This window comes from Dreissena polymorpha, chromosome 3 (assembly GCF_020536995.1).
Source record: "Dreissena polymorpha isolate Duluth1 chromosome 3, UMN_Dpol_1.0, whole genome shotgun sequence".
Lineage (NCBI taxonomy): Eukaryota > Metazoa > Mollusca > Bivalvia > Myida > Dreissenidae > Dreissena > Dreissena polymorpha.
Window position 1 is genome coordinate 86,663,286 of NC_068357.1, and position 21,248 is coordinate 86,684,533.

Consider the following 21,248-nt stretch of genomic DNA (forward strand, 5'->3'; position numbering starts at 1 on the left):
ACAATTCAATAATTCTTATAATATATAACATATAAATAAGGTTGCAAAGCAATTTCTCTTCATTTGCTGTTCAATTTTTGCCAAAATAGTAAACATTTCAACAAATTGTTTTGCGATGACCAACCTCACAAAGCAAAAAAACAAGGAGGGCGCAAGATACTTACATTTCACTCTAGATCTTTCTCTTTGAAGTATGCCGGGTTTAGGTATGTTGTAATCTGGGTCAGTAGGCTATTTAAAGCCTATTAAAGATTGATTGCGATGAAAGCTTCAGGCATTTTGAATCATTAAAGGCCGTCTCCTGGATAGAACCAGTACTTGGTGTCTTTGAAGAAGATCTTTAGAATGCTCCATAAGAGTGGCAATTGGATCAATGCCCTTATCACTAAGCAGACACCATATTCATTACACCACTGTGACCATGTCCTTTGGTAATGGAAGGATGTTTTGCAATCTGTTCCTGAACTGTCAATCACAGGTGCTTAGATACAATTGAGCCCTGTTCTGGAAAAACAGGGTTTAATGCACGTGTGTTAAGCATTGTCATAGATTAGCCTGTGCAGTCTGCAAAGGCTAACAAGGGACGATACTTTCTTTACTAGTATTTTTGTTTAAAGGAGCAAATATCCAGTTTAGGCTTAAAGTGTCGTCCCTGAATAGCCTGTGGGGACTGCACAGGCTAATCTGGGATGACACTTTACAAACATGCATTAAGCGAGGCTCATATTACACACACAGTCTATTGGGGATGTTCTAAGAAATTCACTTCTCTGATTAGATCAGGTTCCATCAATTTTTCTCTGCCATGATTAATTTTGATATCCAAATATTGTGAAAAATCAGTACTCCTTTTAAAGAATCGACAATGATTGACCATACCAAAAGGAACAAAGGAAGAAAATGTATTTTTGAAAGTGAGTTTATTTTTGGTATAATGACAATGTACATGTAATTGCCAGCATGCAATCATTTTACAATACGTGAACGTTATCAAAACATACATTTAAAGGATTTAGCACAGCAATATTGTAAGTTTTTAGACAACAATTAATTGACAAAAGTAATCTTACAACACAATAATGTATACAAATGAATATTTTGATTGAATAATCAACATGTTTTTATAAAGCATTCAGATGAATTTTTTTGTTCACTCAATTATACAGAAATTGCACAATGCATTTGCGAATGGATTTCATACATCAATGAAATAAAACATTGCGTTGTTTCTAGTAAACGTGATTATCAATATAAAACCTGCCATTCCAAGCACACATTTTGATATACTAATAACAAACAATCCAAATTTCAATTCACAACACTTTTGTATCAGTTGTATCTACCTAACGCTAAAATAGCACAAGATGCTACAAATACAAATATTGACATTAACCCTTTGCATGCTGGGAAATTTGTCGTCTGCTAAATTGTTGTCTGCTGAAGTTCTAAAATTAGCATTTTCTTCTATTTTTTTCAAAGAATACTATCAGAATAGCAAACAGTTTGGATCCAGATGAGATGCCACGTTCTGTGGCGTCTCATCTGGATCCAAACTGTTTGCAAAGGCCTTTAAAATTCGGTTCCCGCACTGAAAGGGTTAATAAGCATAAGTTTACATGGCTTGTGTTGTCGTCACTATTAGGGAGCCCTATAAATCACCATGTCGTTCAATCTTGTCCAGCTTCACTTCAAATACAAGAACTGCATTGGCTGAAATTAAAGACACGCAAAATTCAACTCTCCAGAAGTATGACTACTTTTCTTTGTCAAGTTACCACAAACACATCTTAACATCACTTCAGATAATTAACAATTTCCCCAGCATGTCCCTGATATTGTCACACCAATCTTTTATCATTAACCCTTTACCACTAAGATATGTATTTTGACGCATTTGTAGCCACTTATAAAGTTAAATATAATAAACTTTTCTTACAAGATTCAAGTTTTAAAGGCTTCATTTCAAACCTTTAGATACTGTTGAGCAGCAAACAGCATAAAACCTGAACAGACTGTGAGTTACTTGCAGGCTGTTCTGGTTTTATGCTGTTTGCACAAAGCCATTTTTATTTTGATTCTTACGGGGCAAACAGTTAAGGCAGTTACTTTGTTTGTCTGTCCAATACATCAAAGGAAAATATTGGACATGTAAGTACCACCAAGATATATAAAATACAATATTACTGGTTGGGGCCTTGTTACAAATCAAGGCATCTAACTCAATCGACTGAAACATTGCGGCGATGGTATAATATTTTTGTGTTTTGTCCTAAATTGCCAAAAACCGAAATCAAATATATTAAAAGAGATTACATTTGATTATTTCTCCTCTGCCGAGTAAAAACACACAATATTATTCCATCCCCACACCATTCCAACATCTTGTAACATTTGGATAGACAATATCATCAAGGAAAGGTGAGACAATTCTGCAGATGTGACTAGAGCTTGCCAACATTAACTTGACACTGACCTTTATGTATAATTAAATTCACTAAAAATGTTCATGAACAAAACCAAGATTAATAGACCCGCATCATGGGAAAATTGTTCTTATAGCACTAGCAGTCATCGTCAAGACCAGCATGTGCAATCGTGCAGTCTAATCCGGAGCTTCCTAGTCCGAAACAAAGTCACGCAAGGTTTCTTAGTCTCGCAAGCAGTCAGGGAAGCTCCTGATCAGACAGCTCCGGTGCTGGTCTGGGCCTATGCTGGCTGCATATGGCAAAAGACAGGGCTATAGATAAAAAGCGTATTTGCGTTATTACACAATTAAAATAACCAAAAATGTAAATAAATCCAAAATGAAGCGTACAAAAACCCGAAAACGGGGTGCATCGCTTTGAACAGCCATAACTTCATTAATTGTGCAGCGATGTTCACCGAACTCGGTCTTATTCAACGCAAAAATGAATAAACTTCAGAAATTCAATTATTGTTTGTTGTTATGTACAGGTACGTTTTTAAATTCCATTTGTATAAATAACATAGTAACCTTAGTAGTTTTTTATTATATTATATATGTCATTCCCTAAATTACCCAATTGAGTTAAAAAACCGGGTGTGAAAACCCAATTAAGCTCAAAAGTAGAAGCTAAAACTCTATCGAATTTACAAAAAGCCTATTGTTGTCAAAACAGGGGTTTATTAACCCATATACCCCAAAAGTTATCTATAGCCCTGAAAAGACCCATTTTTTCATGATGCAGGTAAAAAAAAAAGTATCATGTAGGCGAGCTAAACTTTATTGGTCTCAATGAAACTCATCTGTAAATAAGACTATTGTCAAGCAATATGGTCCCCTACCGAAGAATCTCCACCATTTTCAACAATATTTTTAGTCTTTTTGTTGCCATAGCAACCAGAATTCTTGTCGTAGGAACAAAATGAAATGATGTGCATAATCTCCATATTGCCATCTATCCATATTTCAAGTTTCATGAAAAAATATGAAGAACTTTTAAAGTAATCGCAGGATCCACCATTTTCAGCAATATTTATAGTCTATTTGTTGCCATAGCAACCAGAATTCTTGACGTAGGAACAAAATGAAATGACTCGCATAATTTCCACATTGCCATCTGTCCAAAAGTTTCATGAAAAAATATGAACAACTTTTAAAGTTATCGCAGGATCCAGATAAGTGTGACAGACTGACAGACTCACGGACACACAGAGCGCAAACCATAAGTCCCCTACTATTTCACTGGTAGGGGACAAGAAGATGCAAATACAAGCTCTATTTGAACAGAAATAAGGCATTCATCAGAGGAAATCAGCAAAGTGTCTTCACACATTAGCCTGGGCAGTTTGCACAATCTAATCTGGAACGACACATTCCGCCTAAACCGAATTTTTCCTGAGAAGAGACTTCCTCTAAACAAAAATCAAAAACCGAAAGTGGCATGCCTAATCAGCCTGTGCAAACTGCACAAGCTTATCTGGGATAACACTACAAGTATGCATATTATGCCCTGTTTTTCCAGATCGTGGCTCATATCCGATGGGAGATGTACCTGGTATTTTCGGAGGTGCTCCCCTGGCCCCATATCCCATGTCAGCGGGGACCACCAGCTTCCTCTCCTCTCCCTCACACATTCTAAAACAAACAGAGGAAAATGAAGTCAATCATGAATTTAGACATGTTATCTATCGTTTTATGAGAATCAAGAGGGCCTGAAAGGCCCAAAGTCGCTCACGTGAGATAAAAAGAAATGACCTGTTCTTTGCAGCCCAAGATATCAATGGAACAAATGTTCTAACCAAGTATCATGAAGAATGAACAACAAAATGGCCCCTTGGTGGCCATGTTTTTTTAACAGACCTGAACCATTTTTTAACTCTTCCAAGATATGTCCAAATTTCATGAAGATTGGAAAAAAAATGTGTCTTCTAGACTGTTCACATGTTGTCACTATATACATATAAAGAAAACTGCCCCACTCCCTGGCGGCCATGTTTTTTCACTGATCATGACCATTTTCAAACTCATCCGAGACATCCACATAACTAATGTTTTGACAAAATTTCATGATGATTAGGCAAAACATGTGACTTCTAGAGTGTTCACAAGCTTTTTTACTATATTAATATGAGGAAAAAGACCCCCCCCTTCCTGGTGGCCATGTTTTTTTTACCGATCCAAACCATTATCAAACTCAACTGTCCTATCCAGGTGTGGTAGAGCGGTCTCCTTCACTTACGCAAATGAACAAGTCACAGGACGGTTACAAGTTATGTAGCTTTGTGAGCACTCATGTAATGCGGAAATATTTATTTGACAAACTCTTATTTCCGGTCAGGATGACTATACTGACTGGTTGTAATTCAATTTAATAAAGGCATTCCGTCAGGGACGCCTAAATACACTCAAAGAATTTATAAGTGAAAACCAAGGCAGCTTTAACAAAAATAACTAATTTTTATTCCAAGAACTCGGAAAATGAAGAACAATGACAGAAAATTAAGAACAGGTACAAGCCAAGTCTAAAGAATCTAAGTATTGTTACAAAAATGAACAACATACAGCAAATACCTTAATGAATGTAAAAAGAAGTTCAAAATCTGTCCAAAAAAACTGATATAAATATAAGTTACTGTTAGTCTAGAAAGTGCTTCAAAAATCTAGTTTACAAAATAGGTCTAATTTAATCTAAAGAACAATATTTATAGAGATTAGGAAACTTCAGTGAATCAAATCTAAAAATAAGAAAAATTTACTAAAGTTATTGAAATAGAATAGAGTCTTTCTAATATAGAAACTGCCAAATATAAATAATCTAAATAATAAGAAAAATTTAGAAAATAATGCCACAATGTCTTGATGCTGGTGTTAAAAATAATTTAGAGTTTAATTATTTCAAAATTCCAACCTTTTTCAAGAGCTGTTAACTTTTCAAGAAAGCATCAAGAGGTGTTTAAATAAGCCAAAACAGCTTATTTTATACAGTTCAGAAGAGATCAATGGCAGAGTAGTCAATTTTCCCTCAGAACAGTGCATTTATCAATGATCAATATCTTCCCAAATTCCAGAGCAGAACTAAAAATAGATTAATGAACCAGGTTAAACAAGGGAGATAAATACTGCATAAATACTGCAAAATCATGTACATGTTGTTTTTCTTTCAGTTATCTCTTAGTTGAAAGGCTTATCATAAGTGTTAATGACTAAAACAGTTATGTTAACTATGAAAATTCTGTGTTATGAAAAAATTACATAATACAGTTAATGTCACATAATATTGACATAATAAAACCAAACAAATATTGGAATAATGTTAATAGCAGTGATAATGATCATTCTATATGTTTGTCTTCGACTTTAGCAAAAAGATATGAGTATATGTATTGCATAGGTAAACAGCAGAGTCCTCTGTTTGAGATGCAGAATTCTTATACTAGTCAGAAAATAATATCGATTGAAATACCTTTAAGGTCAAGGTACACTTTGAACAAAACATGGCTTAAAGAACAACTAATAAACTATACAATCTTATTAAAGAAAACAGAAATTTGGCTACAGAAAGTTATACTGGGGGCCAATATCTAAGATGCCAAGACTTAATCAAAATCGAAAATCTTTCAATAACAACTAAATAGATGGAAATTGCAGCTACAATTTGTCCCAAATTTGTGAGTCTTGTGATTTATTTGGTAGGACATATTTTGGGTCTTAACATAATGCAGACCCAAATGCGGAAGGTACTCATAAACTTGTCAATACAGTCCACCCCCACACCACCCACCCACCCCCTGAGATGCTTTTGTGGTTGTTTGAATAAAAGTGTTTTGTATGTGATGTTTGACAACAAATAAATTTTTATGATCTTTTGGTGTCTGTTTTATCGAATAACGACGAAACTCTTATGCTGTTTTCTTGTTCTATAACACTAATAGCGATGCGCTATTTCTTGAACACGACGACCATTATTTTAAAATATCTTCCAATGAACGTAATACAAACTGAACGAGATTCATAAGCAAACAACATTATTTTTGGTAAACATATTTTTTTAATAACCGGTATGCCTTTTAATAAAATAATTTGTGTTAAAATACTAAATTATCAGCTATTCGTTCGCCCTTGTTTGTATTACCGGTACACTGTTTGCAGTGGGTGGGGAAAATGACCTGGTATAACTATCAACTGTTCAACCATCTAAAAAGTGGTCATCTTAGAACAACAGTCCCATGTCCACAACAGTCACTTTGGCCATTTCTCTTGACTGATTGTTGTTCTCAAATTAGACTGCAGTGATTTTTGTTTGCCCAGTTGGAAAAAGTACCAAAACCAGCCCAATTGGGAACAAGGGCTGTTTGTAAAACGTGCATGCCCCCCTATATGGACTATAAGTTGTAGTAGCAGCCATTGTGTGAATACGTTTTTTGTCACTGTGAACGGTGGTGGTGGTGGTGGTGGTGGTTGGTGGGTGGGTGGGTGGGTTGGTGGGTGGGTGGTGGTGGTGTAGTAGTAGTAGAAGTAGTAGTTGTAGTAGTAGTAGTAGTAGTAAAAGTAGTAGTAGGAGTAGTAGTAGTAGTAGTAGTAGTAGTAGTAGTAGTAGCAGCAGCAGCAGCAGCAGCAGCAGCAGCAGTAGAAGTAGTAGTAGTAGTAGAAGTAGAAGTAATAGTAGTAGTAGTAGTAGTAGCAGCAGCAGTAGCAGCAGCTGCAGCAGCAGCAGCAGCAGCAGTAGTAGTAGTAGTATGCATTACAAAAATGCAGTTAGCCTTACATTTGGTAAAATTTAAATATATTACAAGGGAGGCAAATGCTGTAACAATAAATTTAAACTTATTGCATTTGTATCCCCTGTATATAAGAGTGTATTACCTCCCCTGTCCTGCTTATATTTATATTAATCAACACAAGGGCTGTTTGTAAAACATGCATGCCCCCCATATGGGCTGTCCGTTGTAGTGGCAGCCATTGTGTGAATACGATTTTTGTCACTGTGACCTTGACCTTTGACCTAGTGACCTGAAAATCAATAGGGTTCATCATCGTGTCATGATCAATATACCTATGAAGTGTCATGATCCTAGGCAAAAGCGTTCTTGAGTTATCATCCGAAAATCATTTTACTATTTCGGGTCACCGTAACCTTGACCATTTACCTTGTGACCTCAAAATCAATAGGGGTAATCTGCAAGTCATGATCAATCTACCTATGAAGTTTCATGATCCTAGGCGTATGCGTTCTTGAGTTATCATCCGAAAACCATTTTACTATTTCGGGTCACTGTGACCTTGACCTTTGACCTAGTGACCTCAAAATCAATAGGGGTCATCTGCGAGTCATGATCAATCTACCCATGAAGTTTCATGATCCTAGGCGTATGCGTTCTTGAGTTATCATCCGGAAACCATTTTACTATTTCGGGTCACCATGACCTTGACCTTTGACCTAGTGACCTCAAAATCAATAGGGGTCATCTGCAAGTCATGGTCAATCTAACCATGAAGTTTCATGATCCTAGGCAAAAGCGTTCTTGAGTTATCATTCAAAAACCATTTTACTATTTCTGGTCACCGTGACCTTGACCTTTGACCTAGTGACCTCAAAATCAATAGGGGTCATCTGCGAGTCATGATCAATGTACCTATGAAGTTTCATGATCCTAAGCCCAAGCGTTCTTGAGTTATCGTCAGACAACCACCTGTTGGACGGACCGACCGACAGACCGACCGACATGAGCAAAGCAATATACCCCCTCTTCTTCGAAGGGGGGCATAAAAAAAATAAAGCCATAAAAACTGATATTGGAAAAATTCGTGTTGTGAAGACTTCAGATTGGGAAATTGGTGTATTTAATTTGTTGCTAACAAATACTTTAAAATTAATAACTAACAATGGTAAAGTTGTCAAAATTACATTTACTTAGGTTCAAGCCATAGAGCTCCATAGGAAAAATAACTAAATGTTGCATTTTATCTACCAAAAAAAAATATTTGTGTGTGAGTGTGTGGAAACCTTCAATTTGGATTTTTTCGGACAGCAATTGTGAAATTTTCAGTATTTTCCTCATTGGTAAAGTGCTGTTTTTCAGTACTTAATAAGGAAGGAAAATAGTTGCTGGACTGTAAACACACACCCGCTACTGTAGAGGGTTGCTTAATGTCCACGTACCCTAGTAAGCCTTGGTCCCAGCCCTTGATGACCTGGCCTGTACCCAGGGTGAACACAAAAGGCTGATTCCTGCTGTAGCTGCTGTCAAATTCCTCCTTTGTATCAAACAGGGTTCCCTGCAAGTCAATGTTTTCATTTCTCATCTTTGAACCATTTACCTCAAGCATTATTTTAAAAGTTATTTTGAATTACTTATCGAGAACAAATAATATTATATATTAATAAATTCCTATAAATTGAAATAAATTATTATATAGAATTCTTGGTTAGTGTAGAATACAGATAAGTTATCAAGTGAGGCTTAGAAAATCTAAGCCACAAGCCTTCGCGAGTTGTTTCATTAAATTTTCCTGTCAACAAATAAACTAATTGAGTTCCACACTTTAATGTATTCAATTTATCCAATAATTTCTGCATTTTTCTACATTAAGAGAGTAAATAAAATAAAATGAAAACTAAAAAACACTAAAACATCAAATGACATCATGAAAACAAATCAAGAGAGCAACAGGCCCTAAGGACTTGAATTGTTTTTTATCGGTTTTTGAGATGTTTCAAAAACCATTTCTAAATTAAATCAAGACATCATTAGAACAAATATTCAGAGCAAGTTTCAAGGTGATTCGGCAAATAATGTCGCATCTGCTCACAAAGAAAGCAAATAACCCAGTTTTAAACTTGACCAATACATAATTAGGGCAGATATCTGATAAAGTTGAAATGAGAACAAGCAACAAATGTTGACCCTAATGCTCAGAGGCATTTTCTATAATTTGACCTAGTGCATGACCGCTGAGAAACGAATGGCTAGGATGATCCCAAAAGCTAACACTGAAAAAAAAGATGACACTATACTGCATATTTTTAGAGTATTCAACTGCAACCCAACATTTATTAAGTGGGGTATTAACCCTTTGCATGCTGGGAAATTTGTCGTCTGCTAAAATGTTGTCTGCTGAATTTATAAAATTAGCATTTTCTTCGATTTTTTTCAAAGAATACTATCAGAATGGCAAACAGTTTGGATCCTGATGAGACGCCACGTTCTGTAGCGTCTCATCTGGATGCAAACTGTTTGCAAAGGCCTTCAAAATTCGGTTTCAGAACTGAAAGAGTTAAGTCTTTGAATAGGTTTTATCCCATCATCAGACGTGCATTGTCGAAATAAACCACTGTGGAATAAATTTTCCTTTATTTCAGCAGTGCTGAAATATAGCTGTCACGCGCGGCAAAGAATGTTCATATTACTCGGAATCAACTATAAAGTAATCATTTTTAGTAAAATCGAATCAGATTCAACAAAACAAACAATTTGATACCAAGATGTAATATAGTTTTATCACATAATGCAACTCAAAAAGCAAATAAACATTATTTACAAATATTAAGTGCGCGTACTCGTGACGTCATTATTAACACGTCATACGACACAATGCATGTAGTTTCACGCTAAAGATGCAGTTGTTTAGTGTCTCTTTTTTTCATTATTTCTTAAAAATCGGGGACGTAGAGGTATGATTAACGAAAAAACAGGTTGGTTACTGATCTTTTTGTAATGTATTAGGCTCGACACAATTAAAATAATGAAACAATGTTTGCTTAAAATATCTTTGGAATTTTCCGTCTAGTTCGATTTTCCTATTCTATGTTTAAAGAAATAATTTACGACTAAGAAAATTGATGGGATAAATCGAATACTAGGTCGGTGCCGAATAAAGCAAAGTTTATCTTGCTCGGCACGAAAATCTGAACCACTCGCCAACGCTCGTGGTTCAGATTTTCTAAGCCTCGCAAAATAAACTTTGCTTTATTCGGCACTGACCTAGTATTCTCTATATGATAATGTTATATTTATAAATGATGATCTGATCAGTACAAGTGGAGCCCTAAAAACATAAATATACAATTTAAATCTTATAATTTCCAGTAATATTGATGAAAGAAAATATAGTATTCGTAAATATCTGTAAAGACAATTTAAATCAACAATTTCATTGGTACACACCCTATATTGCATGTGGAGTGTATCTCCTTTCCGAGACTTTATTGGACATGAATCCACACGTTTCTTAATGCCAATCTGCAACTTCTTTGGCTTTTTTTCTTCATCATCATCTGTCTTTGCCAATGCAATCAGCACCACCAAAAGAAAGACAACGTCAAACTTCATGTTGGTCCTATGTCTGAAACACAAACATTGATCATGATGGCAATGAACTCAAATGAGAATGTAGTTATAGTGTTGTGACATCTTCTTTCAATGGAAAGTAAAACATTGAGCCAAGTTGAGCTTTATTTTACATTCATGTTATATTGAATTAATACTGTACCAATACGCAATTGGTAAAATGAGTGATTGACTTTTTTTATATAAAAATCCCTTACAAGAAAACTAAATGCACAGATAGATATATCACATGGGTTTTAAGTCAACTGGTAACCAATTCAACTGGTACCATGGTCAACTTGTACGTATTTTAGTCAACTTCAGACATTCCCAAAAGTATTTTAAGTCCACAGGACATCCGGTCCAGTAGTCTTAGATAACTTGCAGGACCGGACTGGGATTCATAGGACCGAAACATCAATGTACAATCATATATATCGTATTTATATATTTGCGAAGTTAAGTGTTATGTCGTTCGGCAACAACTCAGATGCTCCATTAATACTAAGTGTTGGTTGTTTTCCTAAGTCGATAAGTTGTATGGTCACATATTTGTTTTCTTAATTTCATGTGTGTCAATTGACCCAAATTTGAAATCCGGAAAATTAAGCTAGGGGTCTGGGACCGCAGGACCCCAACCGGGATTAAGGGCCAAGTCCCTATGGGGACACCCCGTGACCTAGCTTATTGTACTTTTTTTGTAGTATTTCTAGTTGCAATTTCTGGTGACTACAATGCAAAATATTATAAACCATACCATCCGTATCACCGTATGTGTATCGTCATTCTATAAAAATGTTATAAAGAACATGGAAAATAAATTTAAATTGACAAATCATACTGTATCCGAATACGACACTCCAAAAACATGTACATGTTTTGCACATATAATAACATGTGCTTTATACAAATCGTTTGAATGTAGAAAATGTAAACGAGTAACCAGTAACCTAGCAAATATGTAATCAATATATAATTCCGTTAGTGCTTTACAATATGCTACTGCAGTGCGTAACATTGCTATAAATCGATCACTTAAAATTTCAAGATGGCGGACATAAGCAGCATTTCGCAGAATCGTAAGATTTTTCGGAAAGTAGCGAATAGGTTTCGTCAGTTAACGTTCATTCTTTGCCAGCCGCTAACCAATTAGAAATCGATAATTAAAATAAGGACGAAATTGGTACCAAGCGCAAATTTCCGGAATGCCCAGGAATATTCGTTCTCAAATGATCGCTCACAGGAACGAATTCTATAAAATAAATCAACTTTTCTTCTTGAATTATTTCCCGGACATTCGGACCGGCAACATGGCATTTTCAATCAGACCTGTCTTTAAAACGTCGGTCAGGTCCGACGGTCCAACACTTTTGGGAATGTCTGCAACTTGCAAGATAGTTAACTTGTACCGTGGTCAACTTTTACCTTATTCAAACTATTCATTTGGTAATGAGTTCTAGACAAGAAATGTATGCATACACACAAATACCAAACACATCTAGAGTTTAATGCACCGTTTCTTATTTCAATACTTTCACAAAATAAAATTAAAATCCGCACAATTTTTTTGTGACAAAAAAGTTTCACCTCATGGACACCATGATATCAGACATACATCTTCATAGTTTAACACAGGTTTTAATGCACATTGTATTTTTTATTTCAAACATTTTACAAAAATGTTAATATGAGCAAAAGCCCGACACTGCACCGCAGGTCACTTGACCATTATTTGTATCGGTTTTCTGACAAAAATATATACATAGTATTTAACATATCTATTACACTGGAAAATAATTCTGCCTGCGTCATATATTTTCGCAATGCATTCATAGACCACTTCAGTTACATAGACACTTCAACAAATGCTACGTCACACGTATATGAATACCTCTGAAAAAGATACGCTGCGAAAGTCCTTATTTCGTAGAACATTGTTCTCTATCTTCTTGCATTATATAATTTTTATATCACCGAAAAAATACAACTTATTTGCTCTAATATTATTTGCTTCCTGTTTTCTGTTTCCCGGCTTTTAAAGGGAATAAGCCATACTACCAGACTGGTTTATCACAAATAGAGATAACTTTTTCCAAACACAATTTTGGTAAATATAACCCGTCTCAAATGTATAACATGAATACCGATTTATTTTGAATTTATTTGCTTCAGTATATTTGAGATCTTATTTTTATGATTATTCTCATAAATCAGTTAAAGCTTGTTTAAACAAGAGCTGTCAGAAGACAGCACACTCGACTATTTGAGTGCTTGACAGTAAGCCATCATGGGGAAATTGTTCATATTTAATAAGGTCAAGGTAATATAGTTTAAACAAGGTTATACTATAGCCATATAAGGAAAACTGCCCAACCGCCTGGTGGCCATGTTTATGAACAGACCGCAACCATTTTCAAACTGAGCTGAGCTATCATAAGAACAAATGTTCTTGCCAAGTTTCATGTAGATTGGAATATAAATGTTACTAAGAGTGTTAACAAGGTTTCTCTATAGCCATATAAGAAAAACTGCTGCGCCCCCTGGCAGCCATGTTGTTCAACAGGCCAGACCCATTTTTGTACTCAGCTGAGACATCATTGGGACAAATATTTTTACCAATTTTCATGAAGATTGACAATACAATTTTACTTCTAGAGTGTTAACAAGGTTTCACTACAGCCATATAAGGAAAACTGCCCAGCCCCCTGGCAGACATGTTTTTCAACGGACCGGAACCATTTTCGAACTCAGCTGAGAAATAATTGGGACAAATATTCTGACCAAGTTTCATGACAATGAAACTATAAATGTTACTCCAGAGTGTTAACAAGGTTGCACTATAGCCATATAAGGAAAACTGCCCCGCCCCTTGGCGGCCATGTTTTTTGAAGGACTGGAACGATTTTCGAACTCAGCTTATTAACTATTATAAGAACAAATGTTCTGTTCAATTTACATGAAGATTGGACCATAAATGTGAGTGTTAACAAGGTTTTACTACAGCCATATAAGGAAAACTGCACCACCAGCTGGCAGCCTTTTTTTTTAACGAAAGGAACCATTTTTCGAACTCAGCCAAGCTATCATAAGAACAAATGTTCTGACCAATTTACTATAGCCATATAAGGAAAACTGCCCTGCCCCCTGGTGGCCATGTTTTTCAATCAAGCGAAACCATTTACGAACTCAGCTGAGAAAACATTCAGACAAATGTTAAGACCAAGTTTCATGAAGATTGGACAATAAATGTGACTTCTAGAGTGTTAACAAGCGTTTTCGTTAATTTGACCTAGTGACCTCGTTTTTGACCTCACATGATCCAAGTTTCATGAAGATCAGACAAAAAATGTGGTCTCTAGAGTATAAACAAGGCAAAATGTTGACGACCCACGACAGATGACGCACAACAGACAACAAGTGATCCAAAAAGCTCACCATGAGCACGTTGTGCTTGGGTGAGCTAAAAATCAGATGTTTTAACATTGTCAATGGGTTGTTAAATTAACACTTTGAGGACAAAAAAATCATTGTTCCCATGCAAATATTGTCTGTTTGTCAACGAGTGCTTGCAAATAAATCTTGTAATAAACAAGCAAATTCGTAAAATTGATATCCCCCGCAACATATGCTTTGTTTGAGGATGGGTGCAAATTGAACGGATGAACATACTGACAGATGGACGGACGGAGGACACTATAGCCTTATAGTAAAAAGCATTTTTTCAAGATATCAAGGGCCATAACTCCGTTATTTACAGATGGTGTACAATGCCATTTGGCGTGCATCATCTTCTTATCCATATATATATACTTCTACCAAGTTTCAATGAAATCAGCCAAAGCACTTCCAAGATATGGCTCTGGACACAAAAGTGACGGACGGACAGCTGGACAACGCCAAAACAATATCCCTCTGCCTCTGGCGGGATATATATACTCATACCAAGTTTCAATTAAATCCGCCAAAGCACTTCCAAGATATGGCTTCGGACACAAAAGTGCCTATAGTAAAAAGCATTTTTTCAAGATACAAAGGGCCATAACTCTGGTTTTAACAGATGGTGTACAATGCCATTTGGCGTGAATCATCCTCTTATGCATATATATTCTCAAACAAAGTGTCAATGAAATACGCCAAAGCACTTCCAAAATATGGCTCCGGAGACAAAAGTGTCGGACGGACAGCCGGACAACGCCAAAACAATATCCCTCCGCCTCTGGCAGGGGATATATACTCATACCAAGTTTCAATGAAATCCGCCAAAGCACTTCCAAGATATGGCTCCGGACACAAAAGTGCCTATAGTAAAAAGCATTTTTTCAAGATACAAAGGGCCATAACTCTGTTTTTAACAGATGGTATACAATGCTATTTGGCGTGCATCATCTTCTTATGCATATATATACTCATACCAAGTTTCAATGAAATCCGCCAAAGCACTTCCAAGATATGGCTCCGGACACAAAAGTGCCTATAGTAAAAAGCATTTTTTCAAGATACAAAGGGCCATAACTCTGTTTTTAACAGATGTTTACAATGCCATTTGGCGTGCATCATCCTCTTATGCATATATATACTCATACCAAGTTTGAATGAAATCCGCCAAAGCACTTCCAAGATATGGCTCCGGACACAAAAGTGCCTATAGTAAAAAGCATTTTTTCAAGATACAAAGGGCCATAACTCTGTTTTTAACGGATGGTGTACAATGCCATTTGGCGTGCATCATCTTCTTATGCAAATATATACTCATACGAAGTTTCAATGAATTCCGCCAAAGCACTTCCAAGATATGGCTCCGGACACAAAAGTGCCGGACGGACGGACGGACAGCCAGACGGACGGACAACGCCAAAACAATATCCCTCCGCCTCTGGCGGGGGATAACAAGATCTGTCTCCATCCCAAGACATATGCCCCCAAAGAACGCTTTTTCGAAACCTGAACACAGATTTCGAAACCTAAAAGTGGACCCATGAGTCAATTAGGCTGATAATGTATCTTCATGTAGATCTTATTTCCTAACACATTTTCATGAAGTTTGGTGACGATCCGATGACAATTACTTGAGTAATTGAGCGGAAAAGCAATTTTTTTATGATTCAAGGGCCGTAATCAGAAGTGCCAGGGTAAATTTGGCTGATTATCAAACTTGACCTAGATGTTATTGCCTTACACATTTTCATGAAGTTTGGTGAAGATCTGATGGCAATTGCTCGAGTTATTAGGCGGAAATGAGAAAAAAAAAAAAAATTATGATGATTCAAGGGGTGTAACTCAAGAGTGTCTGGGTCAATTTGGCTGATTATCAACTTGACCTAGATGTTATTGCCTTACACATTTTCATGAAGTTTGGTGAAGATCTGATGACAATGCTTGACTTATGGAGCGGAAACTAATCGGGGCAGAGAGACTATCTAACTAAAGGACGGAGTGATTTTAATATGCCCCCATAACCTATGTTCTGGGGGCATAAAAATCATCTCGTTGTTACACATCTTATAAATTAAATTCTAAACATAGTATGAGTAATAACATTATTTAAAGAAAAATATAAGTATTTTCATAGGGATTTGTTCCTTTGCCCCCTAGGTTGTTCCTAATATTGAAACTTTCTAATTTTATCAATAATGATTATAAAAACTTATTGCATATTTCCAATTTTCTCAATAATGCTTATAAATCTTATTGCATAACTTTACAGTTTCACAGCTTGATTGTGGATCCATGTACAAAGACATTTGTAATAAGCAGTTACTTGAACTAAGAAATCTGTTATAATGCATTCTTACTGATATAAGATTAATGGTTGTTACATGTATTAACAAGTTTGTCTCATAGCCTTTGTCATTGTATTGATACAACATTCCATGCCAATCAACAAACATTTTAATGATGCAATATGTTTTACTTCTTTATCAAGGTTCCTTTATAATAGTGTTGTTTATTGTGGATTTGATTTGACAACAAATGTTTTCTGTATTGTTTTTCTATAACCACATGGTAACGCCAATTATGCAACAAATTCCTAGGTTACACCAAACTAGTATAAAAAGGCAATGCAGACCTCCATCTGTACTGCATTCCTTCTTTATAAATAAATGGTGTTTTTCTATTTGGCGTTGCAGGTAAAAAACTGATTTTACTACATTATATTTGATTTAAATTGTTTTACTTTAAGTTTCAAATACTTAACTGTTTTATGGTAATATAATGATTTATTCAGAATTTTTGTCAGTTTCAGTGATAAGTCAGTTTTGAAATAAAACATGCATACTTACATTAATTGTATTACTATTTCAATGCAATAAAATTAAGTCTGTTAATTAATATCAATTTAATAATTATGTTTGTTACAGTTTAGTACATTAACATTTGGTTTCAAAGCGAGTGGCTCTATAGACTTAAATTTGACTTATTCCCTATGTAAATGTGTATTAGTGATTTTAAGTAATTTGTGTATTGTATTTGTATATTTGACTGCATTCCTTCTTTGTAAATAAATGGTGTTTCTTTATTTGGCGTTGCAGTCCGGCTTCCTCCCAAACCTCTCACAGAAAAAGCTACACTACATCAAGGAGTCGTTACATCAAAATTATGAGTTCAATATTCAATTTTCAAAGGACAATTCAAGGAACAAATCGTATTCCAAATAACTGTATAATATATAAACAAAACGCTTATAAACAAAACACTTCTAAACAACTTATCTTGACAACAAACTCACAACAAAAGTTGTCAAAGTATCTACACTTTAAATTCATTCTTGTATTGCAACATAACACTATTACACAATCAGTTATTGTCATTTATATCACTTATTACTGCACATATACTATAAAATAACATTCTTGAATAGTAACATGGCACTATCTGATTGACAGCTAATTTTATTGTAATTTGTATCACTCATGATTACACACATTAGATACAAGAAAGATAAGCTATATCACTTTGTACACAAGGATCTTGTTATTAACCTCCTTTCCCACAATCATGGAGTCAGTGTTGCTGTTGTAGCAGACTGACCGTGGGTTCTGAAGCCCATCCCTCTCTGTAGCCAGAGTGGCCAGCTTCCTACTACCCTGGCTGTCAATCTGTAGGATCGTGTTGGAATTATATCCACATACCAGCACCTGGCCTGCAGGTGTCACATGTACACCCATAGGCCTTTTCAGTTCAGGGTCCTCGAATGTGGCCAGGACTGATCCATCCCTGGCCAGTGTGAGGAGCTTGTTCTGGAAGGTTTTTGTGATATACAACTTGTCACCTGTCGGGCTCAATGCACAGCGCGCTACTGCAAAACAGGAAACATTATTACAAACTTTTGGCGTAATTTTGAGTGAAAATCACAAAAACATACTGTATACATGTGTAAAATTATGAATTAAGTTGTGTTGGTAACTTCTACTTAAGGACAATATATTTATGTAGAAAAAATCATGAAATTTTCATGTCTAGTACTGTTTAATCAGTTACAAAAGCAACCTGCTAAAATTATAATCACATAAATGAAGTGTTTTTTTTATATTCTTGTTTGTTTGTTGTTTGCATCAATGAAGGACACATGACTGTATAAAATATATAGAAACAAGTTTAATTACATACATGTACCATATTACACTTGTATGTTTATTTGATAACAATGAAATATAAAAATAACAGGTCAAAAACTGTTCTTTTCACAGTCATGAACTTTCTTTTCATAGACCATAGACCATGGAGTGACAGTCAATATATATTAATAACTATTAGTATGAGTTATACTGCATAATTTGGACTTCCTTGCTGTGATAATAATATGTTCCTGTTAAAAGAGATAAAATCACCATGATTCTTACCTGTCAATGTATCTGAGTAATCATGGTGAAGTTTACTGACTAGTTTACCATCCAGGGAATACTTGTACAGTGATCTCCTAGAGGTAACAAACAGGTCTTCCTGGTGGAAGGCAATACCATTACATTTATGTTGAAACTTTAGCTTTCTGTCTTTCACCAGCTGGTTGTTGTTGACTTTGATAAACTGGATCTCTGCACGGACAGTAACACCAACCTCACTTGCTGTGATCTGACACATGTACTGTGCCGCATCAGACACACTACAGTGACTCACCACCTGGTAATCCTGGTTTAACAGCTTAATATTATTATTATTGTTGTCTAAAACAAGGACCTCTCCACTAGGGAGAACACATATGTCTATGATATGGCAAGTTGAATCACCCTGTATGTGTACATCAATATCAGACTTCCCATCAATCCTTATGATTTGGTCTGCACTGCCCACTGCAGTAAATGACTGGGTATTGTGTTCGATCTTCCCAAGACCTGACAACTTGGAAAGGTACTGCATAATTTCACTATTAGGCTCGAAAGTTATAGAAGATTTAAGTTGAGCAAAGTTCTTCTTTAGATAGTTTTCAAACTGCTGTATTTTGTCCTTGCATTTAATGCTGGCTATAAAAGATAGTTCTTGCTTGCTTTTATCGTTTATGTCCTGAATAGCGTCTCTTAGTTGTTTTAATTCATTTCCAAGAGTTGAACATTTGTCAACATCAATTTTTAGAGAGGCTTGTAGTTTTGTCAGTGTATCTGTCATTTCCTGCAAAGTCTTCTTTTCAAGCATGTCTAAGGCTGCAAGTATTTTTTTTCGAGTTTCCTGTATCTTGTGCAACTGCTCATCATATGAAATTTGCACAGACTGGATGTTAGCTTTCTGATTGTCCTGAAGTTTCTTCAGTTCTGCCAGAGAAGTTTGGATAGTAACTAATACTTTGTTGAGGTCTGTGGAGGTAATTTTAACCAAGTCAGATAAAAGCATCACCGTTTTACATTGCCTGTAAGAAAACATTTTATCTTTATTAAAACCAGTAATTCATAAATCATGCAAACATTCTAATTTTGTACAGATTGATCAATGTAACTCTGATAAAAAAAGCTTGGTAATTAAGAGTTCTGTTGTCGGAGACATATGCCCCCCAAACAGGGCTTTAAACTAGTGACCCAAGTTTCAATAGGGGTCATCTACTGCCCAATGCCAATGCACATGGGAAGTATCAAGCCAATCGGTTGATTCGTTGACGAGTTATTGATCAGAAACAATTTGTCCACTTATTGTGACAGAGACCATGACCGTTGACCTAGTGACCCCAATTTTCATAGGGGTCATCTACTGTCCAAGGCCAATGCATATGTGAAGTTTCAAGCCAATCAGTCAATTTATTGACTATTTATTGATAGGAAACGAACTGGTCTACCGACAGACAGACCGACCGACATCCAGCAAATCAATAAACCCCCTCTTCTTTGAAGGGGGGCATAAAAGACAAATTCATTGATTATCTACATGTATTTTGTTAATAATGTGTGAATCTTTGTTATTTTGTACCATACATTAACTTTAAAGCCACACACCTTGAAATGAAGTACATGTTAATCAATACATATAGATGCAATTTGAAAGTGTGCAAAATTGCCATTAAATCTATAGCCTAGTTAGCCAGTAATTTATTTTTTTGAATTTTAAAACCGAAAGTAGGATTTCTTTACGTATACATACATTTCGACCGACGCGATTATTTTTAAGTTTAAGCGCAAACAAGACGGATTTCTACCTTGTAACTACCAGATATATTCTAATTGACATAGATAAAATTAAATGTTTAGCCTAGTTAGCAAGTATTTGTTATTTTTCAAACGGTACCACATTTAAAACCGAAAGTAGGATTTATAGACGTATACGTCCATTTCGACAAACGCGATTATTTTTAAGTTTTAAAGCGCAAAAGAGACGGAGTTCTACCTTTTAACCACCAGACATATTCAAATTGGCATATATTAAATATGTTTTTTATTTATACTTCAATTTACTATGCCATGTATTGTATTTCAAGGTGTGTGGGTTTAATGGCTCATATCATACAAAATAGTGTGACAAGTATTGAAATGTCATTACTTCTATGATCTCGGTCTTTTTTTTTTTAAATAATTTTTTAATATTTCAAAAGTAGATAGTTGACATTAATGTTTTATGTGTGCAATTTCACATTAATTAAAGCAGGACAATCTTACTGGATTTTTCCTCTAACTAAACTGTAATTTATATATATATATATATATATATATATATATATATATGTTTGTAATATTAAAATAACATCAGTGTTATAAATATTATTAATTTATTTTTGAATACCCAAGTATTTAAGTTCATTTCAAAGTAGTATAAAACAATACACTTTTTGTCTTAAAAGTTTTTCAGACAAATATAATATAAATACCTGTGATAATGGAAAGCACAAGTATTGCAGCACAGCTTGCTATGGTCTTGGCAAAAACTTGCAATGTTTTCTTCTTTATGAACATCACATTTAAGAAGAAAATCTTCCAACTTCTTGACCACTGGCCATTTCTTCATATCACCCCTTCCATGAGGAGAATGCTTGATAAACAAAT

At 35.3% G+C, this 21,248-nt stretch overlaps 2 protein-coding genes across 4 annotated transcripts in view; both read right to left on the minus strand.

The window, feature by feature from the left end:
- Window positions 1-903: 903 nt before the first annotated feature.
- Window positions 904-21,248, minus strand: part of LOC127875134 (peptidyl-prolyl cis-trans isomerase FKBP2-like) — a 30,553-nt gene continuing 10,208 nt past the window's right edge. For all 3 annotated transcript variants that reach the window (XM_052419970.1, XM_052419971.1, XM_052419973.1), the window contains exons 2-5: window positions 10,630-10,807; window positions 8,625-8,740; window positions 4,017-4,099; window positions 904-1,710 (exon numbers count right to left, since the gene is read on the minus strand). In XM_052419970.1, the coding sequence (XP_052275930.1) occupies window positions 1,649-1,710; window positions 4,017-4,099; window positions 8,625-8,740; window positions 10,630-10,794 (426 nt within the window). In that variant the 5' untranslated portion in view covers window positions 10,795-10,807 and the 3' untranslated portion in view covers window positions 904-1,648. The remainder of the gene's footprint in view (window positions 1,711-4,016; window positions 4,100-8,624; window positions 8,741-10,629; window positions 10,808-21,248) is intronic.
- LOC127875123 (uncharacterized) overlaps window positions 13,845-21,248 on the minus strand; it is a 9,092-nt gene continuing 1,688 nt past the window's right edge. Inside the window, exons 1-3 of the mRNA XM_052419953.1 lie at window positions 21,074-21,248; window positions 18,633-19,630; window positions 13,845-18,088 (exon numbers count right to left, since the gene is read on the minus strand). The exon at window positions 21,074-21,248 is cut by the window's right edge and continues 1,688 nt beyond it. Coding sequence (XP_052275913.1) covers window positions 17,736-18,088; window positions 18,633-19,630; window positions 21,074-21,248 — 1,526 coding nt within the window. The 3' untranslated portion in view covers window positions 13,845-17,735. The remainder of the gene's footprint in view (window positions 18,089-18,632; window positions 19,631-21,073) is intronic.